The 13,901-nt window shown below is 46.2% G+C and overlaps 1 protein-coding gene across 1 annotated transcript in view; it reads right to left on the bottom strand.

Annotated features, from left to right (window-relative positions):
- AP1S1 (adaptor related protein complex 1 subunit sigma 1) overlaps positions 1-13,901 on the bottom strand; it is a 74,948-nt gene that overhangs the window by 7,368 nt on the left and 53,679 nt on the right. The window contains exon 4 of the mRNA XM_073622852.1: positions 2,468-2,605. Coding sequence (XP_073478953.1) covers positions 2,468-2,605 — 138 coding nt within the window. The remainder of the gene's footprint in view (positions 1-2,467; positions 2,606-13,901) is intronic.

Here is a 13,901-nt window from a genome sequence, read left to right as displayed (position 1 = left end):
CTCTTGGCAACTCAAAGTTTCAGCTCTCTCCACACATTTTCTATAGGATTAAGGTCTGGAGACTGGCTAGGCCACACCATGACCTTAATCTGCTTCTTCTTGAGCCACTCCTTTGTTGCCTTGGCGGTATGTTTCGGGTCATTCATTGTCATGCTGAAAGACCCATCCATGACCCATCTTCAGTGTTCTGGGTGGGGGAAGAAGGTTCATATCCAAGATTTTACAATACATGGCCCCGTTCATTGACCTCTCAATGCAGCAAAGTCGGCCTGTACCTTTAGCAGAGAAATAGCCCCAAAGCATAATGTTTCTACCTCCGTGATGGACTGTAGGGATGGTGTTCTTAGGGTCATAGTCAGCATTTTTCTTCCTCCAAACACGGCAAGTCGAGTTAATGCCAAAGAGCTCAATTTTGGTCTCATCTGACCACAGCACTTTCTCACAATCCTTCTCTGAAGCATTTAGATGTATATTGGCAAACTTCAGACAGGCCTGTACATGTGCCTTCTTTAGTGGGACCTTGCAGATGCTGCAGGATTTCAATCCATGGCGGCGTATTGTTTTACCAATGGTTTGTTTGGTGACTGTGGTCCCAACTGCCTTGAGATCATTCACAAGCCCCAACCATGTAGTTCTGGATAAACTAAAATATATGTGATGACTGCGCTCAGGACAGTGAGTAGGTCTGATGCCTCCCTTAATGGAGCTCCCCTAGGGGTTCTCCAGTAGTTCTGGGCTGATCCCTCACTTTTCTCATGATCATCCTTACCTCATGAGTCAAAATCTTGCATGGAGTTCCAGACCGAGGGCAAATTGATGGTTATTTTGTATTTCTTCCATTTGCGAATAATCACTCCAACAGTTGTCTCCTTCTCTTTAAGCTGCTTGCTGATGGTCTTGTAGCCCATTTCAACCTTGTGCAGGTCTACAGTCTTGTCCCTGACATCCTTTGACAGCTGGACTGGGACATGTACCGTCAAATCTTGGGCGAGAGCTTCCTTCCCTCAGCTAGGGCATTGAAAATGGGTTGTGGATGGATATTCCAGCATGACAATGACCCAAAACACACGGCCAAGGCAACAAAGGAATGGCTCAAGATGGAGCACATTAAGGTCCTGGAATGGTCTAGCCAATCTCTAGATCTTAATCCTATAGAAAATATGTGGAGGGAGCTGAAGGTTCAAGTTACCAAATGTCAGCCTCCAAATCTTAAAGACTTGGAGAGGATCTGCAAAGAGGAGTGGGACAAAATCCCTCCTGAGATGTGCAAACCTGGTGGCCAACTACAAGAAACATCTGACCTCGGTGATTGCCAAGAAGATTTTTGCCACCAAGTACTAAGTCATGTTTTGTGAAGGGGTCAAATACTTATTTCATTTATTAAAATGCAAATCAATTTATAAAACTTTTTAGAAATGCGTTTTTCTGGATTTTCTTTTTTTTATTCTGTCTCTTGCTGTTAAAATAAACCTACCATTAAAATTATAGACTGATCATTTACTTGTCAGTGGGCAAACATACAAAATCAGCAAGGGATCAAATACTTTTTTCCCCTTAGTGCTTACAATCTAGATATGGGTGTTAACATGTAAACCAGATGTAACAGTTGAATTTAACCTTTAAGCTTAGAGCATAGGTCCACTTTACAAAAAGCCTGTGAGGATAAAAAGTGGAAGGCACCATTGCCATTAGCAATTCCTGGATTGTCTGCCTTTACTATGCCAGCTGCCGATGGCAGATCAGGACCACGGCCCCAGAGCCTTCACCTTTAATGAGAGTAGTCACTGCGTCCCGATGTTTTTCTTTAACATTACAGCAATAAAAATCATCAACTTAATAACAAAAGAGGAAAAAAGAAAGCCTTTGTGAGTGCAGACAGGTAAATTTTCATGTTAACATTTCAGCGCTTTCGCCAGGTGCTTTTATTACCCCAAATTCTCTGAACAGCTCTAATCTCTGCCCGCTCCCCCCCCCCCCGTATATAATTCAGCCCCCTCCTTTCCTCCATTCTGCCTTCTCATTACTCTCCCTTGTTACTTCGGCGCCTACCACCCATTCATCATTTCATTCAACCACTTTCTCCGTATCATTGAACTTCACAGTGTGCACCTGATCCCCCCCCCCCTCCACCTTCCCCAAATCTGTGCCCCCTCCGCTCAGACAGCCATAATCTCCCCGCCACACACGCGCTCCACCCACCCCCCCTCACCGCCCCCCTGCTCCAGTGTGGAAATTTCTTGTGATGAAAGTGAGTGGGTGGGAGTCACTGAGCTGTGACAGGACAAGAGATGTGTGATTCATCCACTGCAGAGAAAAGGAGGAGGGAGCAGGGGAGACACAAAGAGAATGGAAAGGAAAAGAAAAAACAGCCAACTGAACAGCTGAGCAGAGAGACTAATGGAGGCCGGGGATGTGAACAGAGAGAGAGAGAGAGAGAGAGAGAGAGAGAAGTCAGAAAACTTGTCACCTCTTGTAACATGTCTGACTGCTCGATCGCTTTCAGCACGCTCTTTTTCGATGTGTCTTGGATTTCGCCCCCCATCAGGAACTCGTCCAGGATAAAGTAGGCCTTCTCGAAGTTAAAGATGATATCCAACTCACACACCTGTAGGAAGAGTGGGGTACAAAGGTTAGAGGGTGATGAAAAGGAGCATTAAAAAAAAAAAAAAAAAAAAAAAAAAAAAAAAGCGAAGCTCAGGATTTAAGAAAAAAACAAGAAAATAAAAATAAACAAAACAAAATAAAAAAAAAACATCCATACTTCTCTAATAACAGTCCAATGTTGCATCTGTCCCCTGCCGCCTACAAGACTGAGAACTGAGCGATCAAAGACCGCTGATCGCTCAGTCATTGGTCTTCAATGATCAGAGAGTGGTGACTATCAGTCCCCGGCTCTATTCTCTTCCCCTCCAGCGCTCACTGGATTGTGAGGCTGTGCAGGTGGCGGGATTGGCTAGAGGTGGTGTCTCCCAGCGGCACACTAAGCCCCGGTTCACACAGGGGCGGCACGACTTGCAGGTCGCCTCACCGAGGCGACCTGCACACGACTTCAGCGGCGACTTGCAAAACGACTTCTGTATAAAAGTCAATGCAAGTCGCCTGAAGTCGCCCCAGAAATGCTACAGGAACCTTTTTCTAAGTCGGCTCCATAGTACAGAACGGGAGGAAACTTGTCAGGCGGCAAGGTCGCCTGACAAGTCGCCCCTGTGTGAACCGGCAGTAAGTGGCACAGCCAGCTGCTGTTCAGGCATCCAGTTGGATCCCGACACTAAAGTTGGGGTTCCCTCCAGAGTCTGGACTGGCTGAGTAAAGTCAGCCGACATTTGACTTCAGCCCACTGTCAGCTGAATACGGGTAAGGAGTGGGCAGAACGAAGTGCACTCTTGTGACCTACAGAAGTAGGGCCAAAAGAGCTTTGGCCCTACTTCTGCTTTAACCACTTGCTGCCCTCCCACCGTCATAGGACGGCGGGACGGTGCAGCTGTTATCCTGGGCCGCCGTCATATAACGTGACGGCCTTCCAGGCCCTCCAGGGGGCGCCGCGTCACTCGGGTCCCGGTGCACGTGCCCGGCGGCCGCGATGTCCGCCGGGCACCCGCGATTGCCCGGTAACTGAGCAGGACCGTGGATCTGTGTATGTAAACACACAGATCCACGTCCTGTCAGAGGAGAGGAGGCCGATGTTGTGTTCCTTGTACAGAGGAACACCAATCAGTCTCCTCTCCTTGTGAATCCCCCCCCCCCCCCAGTTAGAATCACTCTTTAGGAACATAATTAACCCCTACAGTGCCCCCTCCTGGTTAACCCCTTCATTGCAAGTCACATTTATACAGTAATCAGTGCATTTTTATAGCATGGATCGCTGTATAAATGTGAATGGTCCCAAAAATGTGTCAAAAGTGTCCGATGTGCCCGCCGCAATATCGCAGTCACGATAAAATTCGCAGATTGCTGCCATTACTAGTAAAAAAATAAATAAATAAAAATGCTATAAATCTATCCCCTATTTTTGAAGACGCTATAACTTTTGCGCAAACCAATAAATACTGGTATATGCTTATTGCGATATTTTTTACCAAAAATATGTAGAAAAATATGTATCGGCCTAAACTGAGGAAAAAATTAGTTTAAAAAAAAAAAAATTTGGATATATAGCAAAAAGTAAAAAATATTGTGTTTTTTTCAAACTTGTCACTATTGTTTTGTTTATATCGCAAGAAATAAAAACCGCAGGGGTGATCAAATAACACCAAAAGAAAGCTCTATTAGTGGGGAAAAACAATAAACAATGCAGACAATACCAGCTACAGATACATTGCTGCGCCAATCACCTTTGTACCTTCCTCATCTATCCAACTCAGGAACTACTTTAACCACTTGCTTACTGGGCACTTAAACCCCCTTCCTGCCCAGAACAAATTTTCAGCTTTCAGCGCTGTCACTCTTTAAATGACAATTGCGCAGTCATGCTACAGTTTACCGAAATGAAATTTTTATCATAGAGCTTTCTTTTGGTGGTATTTAATTGCTGCTGGGTTTTTAATTTTTTGCTAAACAAAACAAAAAAGGACCAAAAATTCTGAAAAAAACAAAAAAACAAAAAATGTTTCATAGTTTGTTATAAAATTTTGAAAACAGGTAATTTTTCTCCTTCACTGATGTGCGCTGATGAGGCTGCACTGATAGGCACTGATAAGGCGGCACCAACGGGCACTGATAAGGCGGCACTAATGGGCACTGATAAGGCGGCAGTAATGGGCACTGATAAGGCGGCAGTAATGGGCACTGATAAGGCGGCACTAATGGGCACTGATAAGGCGGCACTAATGGGCACTGATAAGGCAGCAGTAATGGGCACTGATAAGGCAGCAGTAATGGGCACTGATAAGGCAGCACCAACGGGCACTGATAAGGCAGCACCAACGGGCACTAATAAGGCAGCACCAACGGGCACTAATAAGGCAGCACCAACGGGCACTAATAAGGCAGCACCAACGGGCACTGATAAGGCGGCACTAATGGGCACTGATAAGGCAGCAGTAATGGGCACTGATAAGGCAGCAGTAATGGGCACTGATAAGGCGGCACTGATGGGTGGCACTGGTAGGTGACACGGATAGGCAGCACTGATCTGTGGCACTGATTATGAGACACTGATGGGCATTGACAGATGGCACTGTGGGCAATGGTGGGTACTGATAGCTGACACTGATGGGCACAGAAAATGCAGCCGCGGCTTTCTGTGTGAGGGACCAATGTCCCTCTGACAGAAGTCGGTGATTGGCCTTTCTTTCGCCTCAAGCTGATGGCATGAGGAAAAAAAAAAAAAAAAAAAAACAGATTACCGAGCTTCTGTTTACATCACATGATCAGCCGCCATTGGCTGACAGCTGATCACGTGGTAAGGGACGTTTTAGGTCAGTTGCAGCCGTCTTTCGCCTATAGCGCGGGCAGCAAGTGTTTAAAGGAACAAGAGAAATTAATACAAAAGTACAACCGATAACACAGAACCATGAAACAGCATCATTGGACCTTTCTGTAATGTATACATCTGCATGAAAATAGTCCCAACGTATCACAAGATACGGCAACAAAGTTCCACCTTTGAAAATGAAAATCTGTCCTTGAGCTCAGTGACTTTGCCTAGGCTGAGATGATGTCATGAGTCTGCTGCTACAGGCTGGAGGAAACACGTCCTCATTTCCCCCTCCCCAGTCTTTACTTAGTAGAAAGTCACAAAGTGACAGGGGCTGATAAGTGTGAGACATGTAAACACAGCCAGAAATTGCACAGATGCCATCTACATGCCTGAGTCCATATCTCAGTTCAGAAGTACATGCTGACCGGGAATGATGCCCGAACAAAGATGGCTTGGTCCTTCTGGACAGGAAAGCAGATAACGGCATTATTGGAGAGTATACTGTGATCTCTGGGAGAGGAAATAAATACGTTACACTCAAGTATTATATCCTTCACCCAAAAAAAGTTATATTGTAGCAGCGTGCATTGCACCGGGCCGTGGCGCAGCCCCATTCACTTGAATGGGTTGCATTCTGTGGTGGTACTGCCCCCCAAAAACGGAACCACAGCATGCTTACAACCCTCTCTGTTGGCTGTGTTGGGTAAAACCACAGCTCAACCGCCTATTTTTACTGACCCTTGGCTGCAAGTCCGAATGAGCCCTCTAAGGGTTTAGGCAGCCGTGTGCGTTTACAGCTACACTAGATTGTCAAAAGTATTGGGACACCTACCTTTACACACAAACGTTAATGGTGTCTTAGTCCGTAGGGTTCAATATTGAGTTGGCCCATCCTTTGTAGCTATAACAGCTTCAACTCTTCTGGGAAGGCTGTCCACAAGGTTTAGGAGTGTGTCTATGGGAATGTTTGACCATTCTTCCAGAAGCGCATTTGGGAGGTCAGGCACTGATGTTGGATGAGAAGGCCTGGCTTGCAGTCTCCACTCTAGTTCATTCCAAAGGTGTTCTATCGGGTTGAGGTCAGGACTCTGTGCAGGCCAGTCAAGTTACTCCACCCCAAATACACTCATTCACGTCTTTATGGACCTTGCTTTGTGCTCTGGTGCGCAGTCATGTTGGAACAGGAAGGGGCCGTCCCCAAACTGTTCCCACAAAGTTGGGAACATGAAATTGTCCAAAATGTCTTGGTATGCTGACGCCTTAAGAGTTCCCTTCACTGGAACTAAGGGGCCAAGCCCAACCCCACATCATAATCCCCCTCCACAAAATGATTTGGAGGGGTGGCCCAATACTTTTGGTAATATAGTGCATCTGGGGTGGAGGAACTTGACTGGTCATGTTGGAACGAACTGAACAAAGTTGGGAGCATTAAAATTGTCCAAAATGTCTTGATACTCCTGACAAAACAACCCGACACCATGATCCCCACTTCAGCAAATGATTTGGACCAGAGCACAAAGCAAGGTCCATAAAGACATGGATGAGCAGGTTTGGGGTGGAGGAACTTGATTGACCTGCACCTCAACCTGATAGAACACCTTTGGGATGAATTAGAGTGGAGACCTACGAGCCAGGCCTTCTCATCCAACATCAGTGTCTGACCTCACAAATGCTCTTCTGGAAGAATGGTCAAACATTCCCATAGACACACTCCTAAACCTTGTGGACAGCCTTCCCAGAAGAGTTGAAGCTGTTATAGCTGCAAAGGGTGGGCCAACTCAATATTGAACCCTACAGACTAAGACTGGGATGCCATTAAAGTTCATGTGCGTGTAAAGGCAGGCGTCACAATACTTTTGACAATATAGTGTATCTGAATGCACTAGATGGCAGAGGAGATGCCTCCATCCAGGCCATTTAGCCAGGATGGAGGAATCTATTGAGTGGATGTCGTTCAGCTAGCAGGCTAAATATGAGAATACAAAAAGGAACATTATGAGGACCCAGGACAAAAAGGTGGACGGCACCGTATTGAAGAGGACGGCACAATGAGTGGCAAACAGCGGCACGGGGAGAACGGAGAGCGAAGTTGTCAAGCACGATGGAGGGATTCAAGGACAAGCTGCAGAGATCTGCTGGCGGATGTATAAAAGACGAGGCGTTTTAATCACCACCTTCACTACAAAGAGCCCTTCTCAAACACCTGTGTATTATAAGATAAGTGGACTAATCCCTTTTGACCCCATTCCCCTGACCTGACCCAAATGTCATCGCTTCACCGGAGTCCATGTACACAGGAAGTGCCTTAAGAGGTTGCAGGAGATCAGCAGCACTAAGGATGACAATAAAGGATTGTATTAAAACGTATTTGTGTCTTTTACTTCAGCAAAACCTCAGATCTTTGCAAGCTGCTCATCCAGCCATTTCTTGTGGAGTACGCTTTTCTGCTCTTTCCTCAATGCAAGTCAGCTGGTTGATTAAAAATAAATGCACACCCCGTGTGGTCAATACCTTTCACAGGGTTTGAAGGAGTATCAAAACTCAACAGAACTACACTCACCGGACACTTTATTATTAGATACACCTTGCTAGTACCGGGTTGGACCTCCGTTTGCCTTCATTCTTCCTGGCACAAGGTGTTGGAAACATTCCTCAGAGATTTTGGTCCATAGTGACATGATAGCATCACACAGTTGCTTCAGATCCATGATGCGAATCAATCGTCCCTCCACATCCCAAAGGTGCTCTATTGGATTGAGATCTGGTGAGTGTGGAGGCCATTGGAGTACAGGGACCTCATTGTCCAGTGGTGAGATGATTGGAGCTTTGTGACATGGTGTATTATCCTGCTGGAAGGAGCCATCAGAAGATGGGTACACTGTAGTCATAAAGGGATGGACATGGTCAGCAACAATACTCAGGTAGGCCGTGGTGTTTAAACAATGCCCAATTGGTACTAAGGGGCCCAAAGTGTGCCAAGAAAATATCCCCCCCACACCATTACACCACCAGTCTGAACCATTGATGGATCCATGCGTTCATGTTGTTTACACCAAATTCTGACCCTACCATCTGAATGCTGAATCTGAACCAGCTGAAAACCAAGACTCATCAGACCAGGCAACGTTTTTTTCAATCTTCTATTGTCCAATGTTGGTGAGCCTGTGCTAATTGTAGCCTCAATTTCCTGTGCTTAGCTGACAGGAGTGGCACCCGGTGTGGTCTTCGACTGCTGCAGCCCATCTGCTTCAAAGTTCGATGTGTTGTGCATTCAGAAATGGTATTCTGCATACCTTGGTTGTAATGAGTGGTTATTTGAGTTACTGTTGTCCATGATCTCAAACCAGTCTGCCCATTCTCCACTGAAATAAACAAAGGATTTTCATCCACACAACTGCCGCTCACTGGATATTTTCTCTTTTGTGGACCATTCTCTGTAAACCTGAGAGATGGTTGTCTGTGAAAATCCCAGTAGATCAGCAGTTTTTGAAATACTCAGACCAGGTTGTCTGACACCAACAACCATGCCACGTTCAAAGTCACTTAAATCCTCTTTCTTCCCCATTCTGATGCTCGGTTTGAACTTCAGCAAGTTGTCTTCACCGCGTCTTGATGCCTAAATGCGTTGAGTTGCTGCCATGTGATTGGCCGATTAGCAATTTGTGTTGCCTAGCAAAAGAGGAGCTCCAGGCTCCTTCAGAAAAAAATAAAGTCAGCAGCTACAAATACTGTAGCTGCTGACTTTTAGTATAAGGACACTTCCCTGTCCAGGGATCCAGCGCTGTCCTCACCCAAGCCAAATCTTCAATCAGCTTCAGGTGCAGGTGTTGGAATCTTAACTAAGAGAAACAGGAAGTGAAGCCTGTTTCCTATAGAGCACGCACGAGTCGCGCTGCGCCTTGTGAATGGCCCCGTAGTCCTCTGGGACCTGTGAAGACTGCGAAGCAAGGAGGGGGGGGGCTGAACTTCCAGCTCAGATCGCCGCAGCAATCTGAGCAAAAAGAGGGAGCAGTGATCTGTCAAAACCAGGTACCTGCTCCTCCCTCCTCCCAAAAAGTTGCAAATGTGGCAGTGGAGGGGGGGGCAAACAAGCGGAGCTTTCCCTTTTGGGTGGAGGTCTGCTTTAAAATGTGGTGGCTGCATTTTTTTGTATTTTTTCAGGCTCTTTTTCACCTGGTGATCCTGCCAGTAAATGCCCGTTCGTAATACAAAAATGTCCTCAAGATCCGTTCGATGCGTTAATGCATTTCCGGATGCATTCCAGATGCTTTTTTTCTTGTTTCCCATTGTACTGGCATCCAGCACATTTTTGATGCTTTTTACCACGTTCCAGTACAGTTCTGTGCAGGAAAAAAGCAGCACGTTGTAATTTTTTTCTGGAACTAAAAACGCACTGTACTAGTGTGAACCTATGCCATTGGAACCCATATAACCTACTTTCCATGCTTTTTTTTATAATGTAGAAAAAAAAAAAGCATTGCACTGCATGTGGTGTGAACAGGCCCTAACACACTGAGTCCTAGGGTGACAAGGCTCACTCATCCACAGAGGAGTTTGGCTTACAGCACGAATACTGGGGTGGGGCTGCGGCTAGTATGCAGGGTATCCTCAGTTCTGATTGTGTGCCACAAGAAGCTCCGCCCTACGCGTTACGTCGATACTGACTTATTCATAGTGCTCCGATCCCCTTTCAAGAAGTCAGTAGTAGATTTGTGGAGTGGTATATTTGTGAAAGTTAATAACTTTGTGCTGCAACTTCTTTGCCCCCTTTTTCTTCTCATATATCAAACATATTACTTGAGCGTGAAGGGCTTTGTTTATAGTGCTGCATACTATAAGTAGCTAATGCTACTATAGTATGATAGGGTGCCAAAATAACTATTTGGCTAAATTATGGCTAGCTTGGCCCAAACTATTAAAAGTGAAAAGGAGGACTTCGGCTTTTAAAAAATGATATAATAAAAATGAATATATATATATATATATATATATATATATATATATATATATATATATATATATATATATATATATATATATATATATATATATATATTACACACACAAATATATACACAAACACACACATATATACACTCACCTAGATGGAGGGAACATCAATCCAACGATAGCTTTGCACTGAGCGATCAAAGACTGCTGATCACTCAGCTCTCAGCATTCTGTGAGTACGGACCTGGGGACTGTCAGTCTCCAGCTCTCTGCTCTGCCCCACCATGTTTACTAGAGTGCTGGGCTGTGGAGGGGGGTGGGTGAGGCTGGCTCAACCTCTCAACGGATCCAGACTGCGGTCCAGGCTGCTGGGCGGAGTTCCCTAATTAAGTAGCCAAGCCCAACCCCTGAAAAACAACCCAACACCGTAATCTCCCCTCCACCAAATGATTTAGACCAGTGCACAAAGCAAGGTCCATAAAGACATGGCTGAGCGAGTTTTGGGTGGAGGAACTTGACTGGCCTGAACTCAACTCAATAGAACACCTTTGGAATGAATTAGAGCGGGGACTGTGAGCCAGGCCTTCTCGTCCAACATCAGTGCGTGACCTCACAAATGTGCTTCTGGAAGAATGATCAAACATTCCCATAGACACACTCCTAAACCTTGTGGACAGCCTTCCCAGAAGAGTAGAAGCTGTTATAGCTGCAAAAGGGTGGGCCAACTCAATATTGAACCCTACGGACTAAGACGCCATTAAAGTTCATGTGCGTGTAAAGGCAGGTGTCACAATACTTTTGACAATCCAGTGTAGCTGTAAACACACACGGCTGCCTAATCCCTTAGAGGGTTAATTCAGACTTGCAGCCAAGGGTCAGTAAAAATAGGCGGTTGAGCTGCGGTTTTACCCAACATGTGCGTGTAAAGGCAGGCGTTCCAATACTTTTGACAATATAGTGTAGCTTTGGCTGTTCTTATCCTTTAAGGGTTTTCTTTATCTTCCCTCATTACTTGAATAGGTTTATTCAGCAGGTGACAGGTTGACTTTACCAAGCAACATCCACTAAATCCTCAACCTGATGAGAGCACTGGTGGCCGCGTTCAAACAAAGCCGAGTATGCTGCATTCAGTCATCTAGATGGCTCTTTCCTCAAAATAAGCAGGATCGCTGTAGGCGCTGATCAAAAGGTTGACTGAGAAGCACAGCGAGGGGAAAGCATCAAGAAAAAGGATGACAAGGGTACAACAGGTTTGCTGAAATGTACATTAAAAAACAAGAGGCATAGCAACATGTCACTGCTTCTAAACAAACACTTCTGTTTCATGTCACAGACAGACAAACAAGAGGAGTGCTCACAAAGAATTCCTATGAAGTATCTTAGCAGTCTCTCTATTATCACTACGCAACCTTGCTCGTTCAGACAGTGTAGTCATTAAGTGAGGCTGTCACCTTGTCCATCTGTGTCAAAATGACAGTGGGTTTGTGGGGGGGGGTTCAGCTTCTTGGTACAGGCACTGATACATCTCCTATAATCCCCCATCGCTCCTTCTTCTGGTACAGCTAGAGCAAAATATTCAGTGTGTCTGGATTTGGGGGAGAACATGGCCTTCTCTCATGTGGCAGTTATGGGGGCAGAGCTTGACCTTTTTCCATGTAGCAGTTATGGGGGGAGAACGTGACCTTCTCCCATGTGGCAGTTATGGGGGCAGAGCTTGACCTTCTCTCATGTGGCAGTTATGGGGGCAGAGCTTGACCTTCTCCCATGTGGCAGTTATGGGGGCAGAGCTTGACCTTCTCCCATGTGGCAGTTATGGGGGCAGAGCTTGACCTTCTCCCATGTGGCAGTTATGGGGGAAGAGCTTGACCTTCTCCCATGTGGCAGTTATGGGGGCAGAGCTTGACCTTCTCCCATGTGGCAGTTATGGGGGCAGAGCTTGACCTTCTCCCATGTGGCAGTTATGGGGGAAGAGCTTGACCTTCTCCCATGTGGCAGTTATGGGGGCAGAGCTTGACCTTCTCCCATATGGCAGTTATGGGGGGGGGGGACCTTGACCTTCTCTCATGTGGCAATTATGGGGGCAGAGCTTGACCTTCTCTCATGTGACAGTTATGGGGGCAGAGCTTGACCTTCTCTCATGTGGCAGTTATGGGGGGGGGGAGCTTGACCTTCTCCCATGTGGCAGTTATGGGGGGGGGAGCTTGACCTTCTCCCATGTGGCAGTTATTGGGGGGGGAGGGCTTGACCTTCTCCCATGTGGCAGTTATGGGGGGGGGGAGCTTGACCTTCTCCCATGTGGCAGAGCTTGACCCTCTCCCATGTGGCAGTTATGGGGCAGAGCTTGACCTTCTCTCATGTGGCAGTTATGGGGGCAGAGCTTGACCTTCTCCCATGTGGCAGTTATGGGGCAGAGCTTGACCTTCTCCCATGTGGTAGTGCTGGAATCTAGCAGGCATTCGCTATTCCCAGACACGGGCCCTTAAAGTGGATGATGTCACTGTTTCTTCAAGGCTCTAACACATTTTGACCACCAGGTATTTTGTTTTGGTGGTGGCTACTATTGAGGAAGGAGCTTTGGGGGAGCACTGATGAGGAGGGTATTAGTAGTTGGATGAGCTTTTAGTGAATGGAACAAGGTAACAGTGTTTCTTTAAAGCAGGGGTCTCAAACTGGTGGCCCTCCTCCAGCTGTTGTTGCGAAACTTCAAGTCCCATGAAGCATTTCAAGGCTGACAGTTACAAACATGATTCCCACAGGCAGAGGCACAATGGGACCTGTAGTTTCACAACAGCTGGAGGGCCAGCAGCTTAAGACCCCTGCTTTAAAGAGACACTGTTTACTTGTTTCATTAACTAAAAGCCCATCCAACTATTAATACCCTCCTCATCAGCGCTCCCCCAAAGCTCCTTCCTCCATAGTAGCCACCACCAAAACAAAATACCTGGTGGTCAAAATGTGTTCAAGCCTAGAAGAAACAGTGACATCGTTCGCTTTAAGGGATTTTACTTACCTTTTCCACCTCTGATGAATACAATCTTCACTTGCTTGCAAAGATAGAGGTTCTCCTAGGATCTTAAGTTTCTGACACTGCCTAGTGTGTCAGATGGCTGCACATCCCTGCTGTGGTTCTCCCTTCCCCTAAGTAACCAGCATGTCCATTCAGAGCTGTAGGGACACAGAAGTGACGTAGGAGACGGCGGGTAATACCACCATGTGCAAAAGGAAGATGTAGGCATCTGAGATACCTGAAAGTGATAGATGATGAAGATCTTCGCAATCCTTTTAGCTCTGCATTAAAGTGAAGACTAAAGCACTGGAAGTGTTATTAGAAAGCACATGCACCCCCAATGATACTCTTTAAAGCAAATGACCTGTTTGAAAGAAAAAAGTAATAGTTCTCTCTGCAAAACACACCCTGTTTCCAGCCCTGACCCCCCCCCCTTTTTTTTTCCAAATCTCCACTTTCCCGTTCTTCTACCAGGTTGACATGGCCACCAGCATCAGCGGTCATGGACACACCCTTTGGGGCGAG

This window comes from Aquarana catesbeiana, linkage group LG03, assembly GCF_042186555.1.
Source record: "Aquarana catesbeiana isolate 2022-GZ linkage group LG03, ASM4218655v1, whole genome shotgun sequence".
Taxonomy (NCBI): domain Eukaryota; kingdom Metazoa; phylum Chordata; class Amphibia; order Anura; family Ranidae; genus Aquarana; species Aquarana catesbeiana.
Note: the sequence above shows the minus strand (reverse complement) of the source record. Positions and strands in the feature narration are given on the sequence as shown.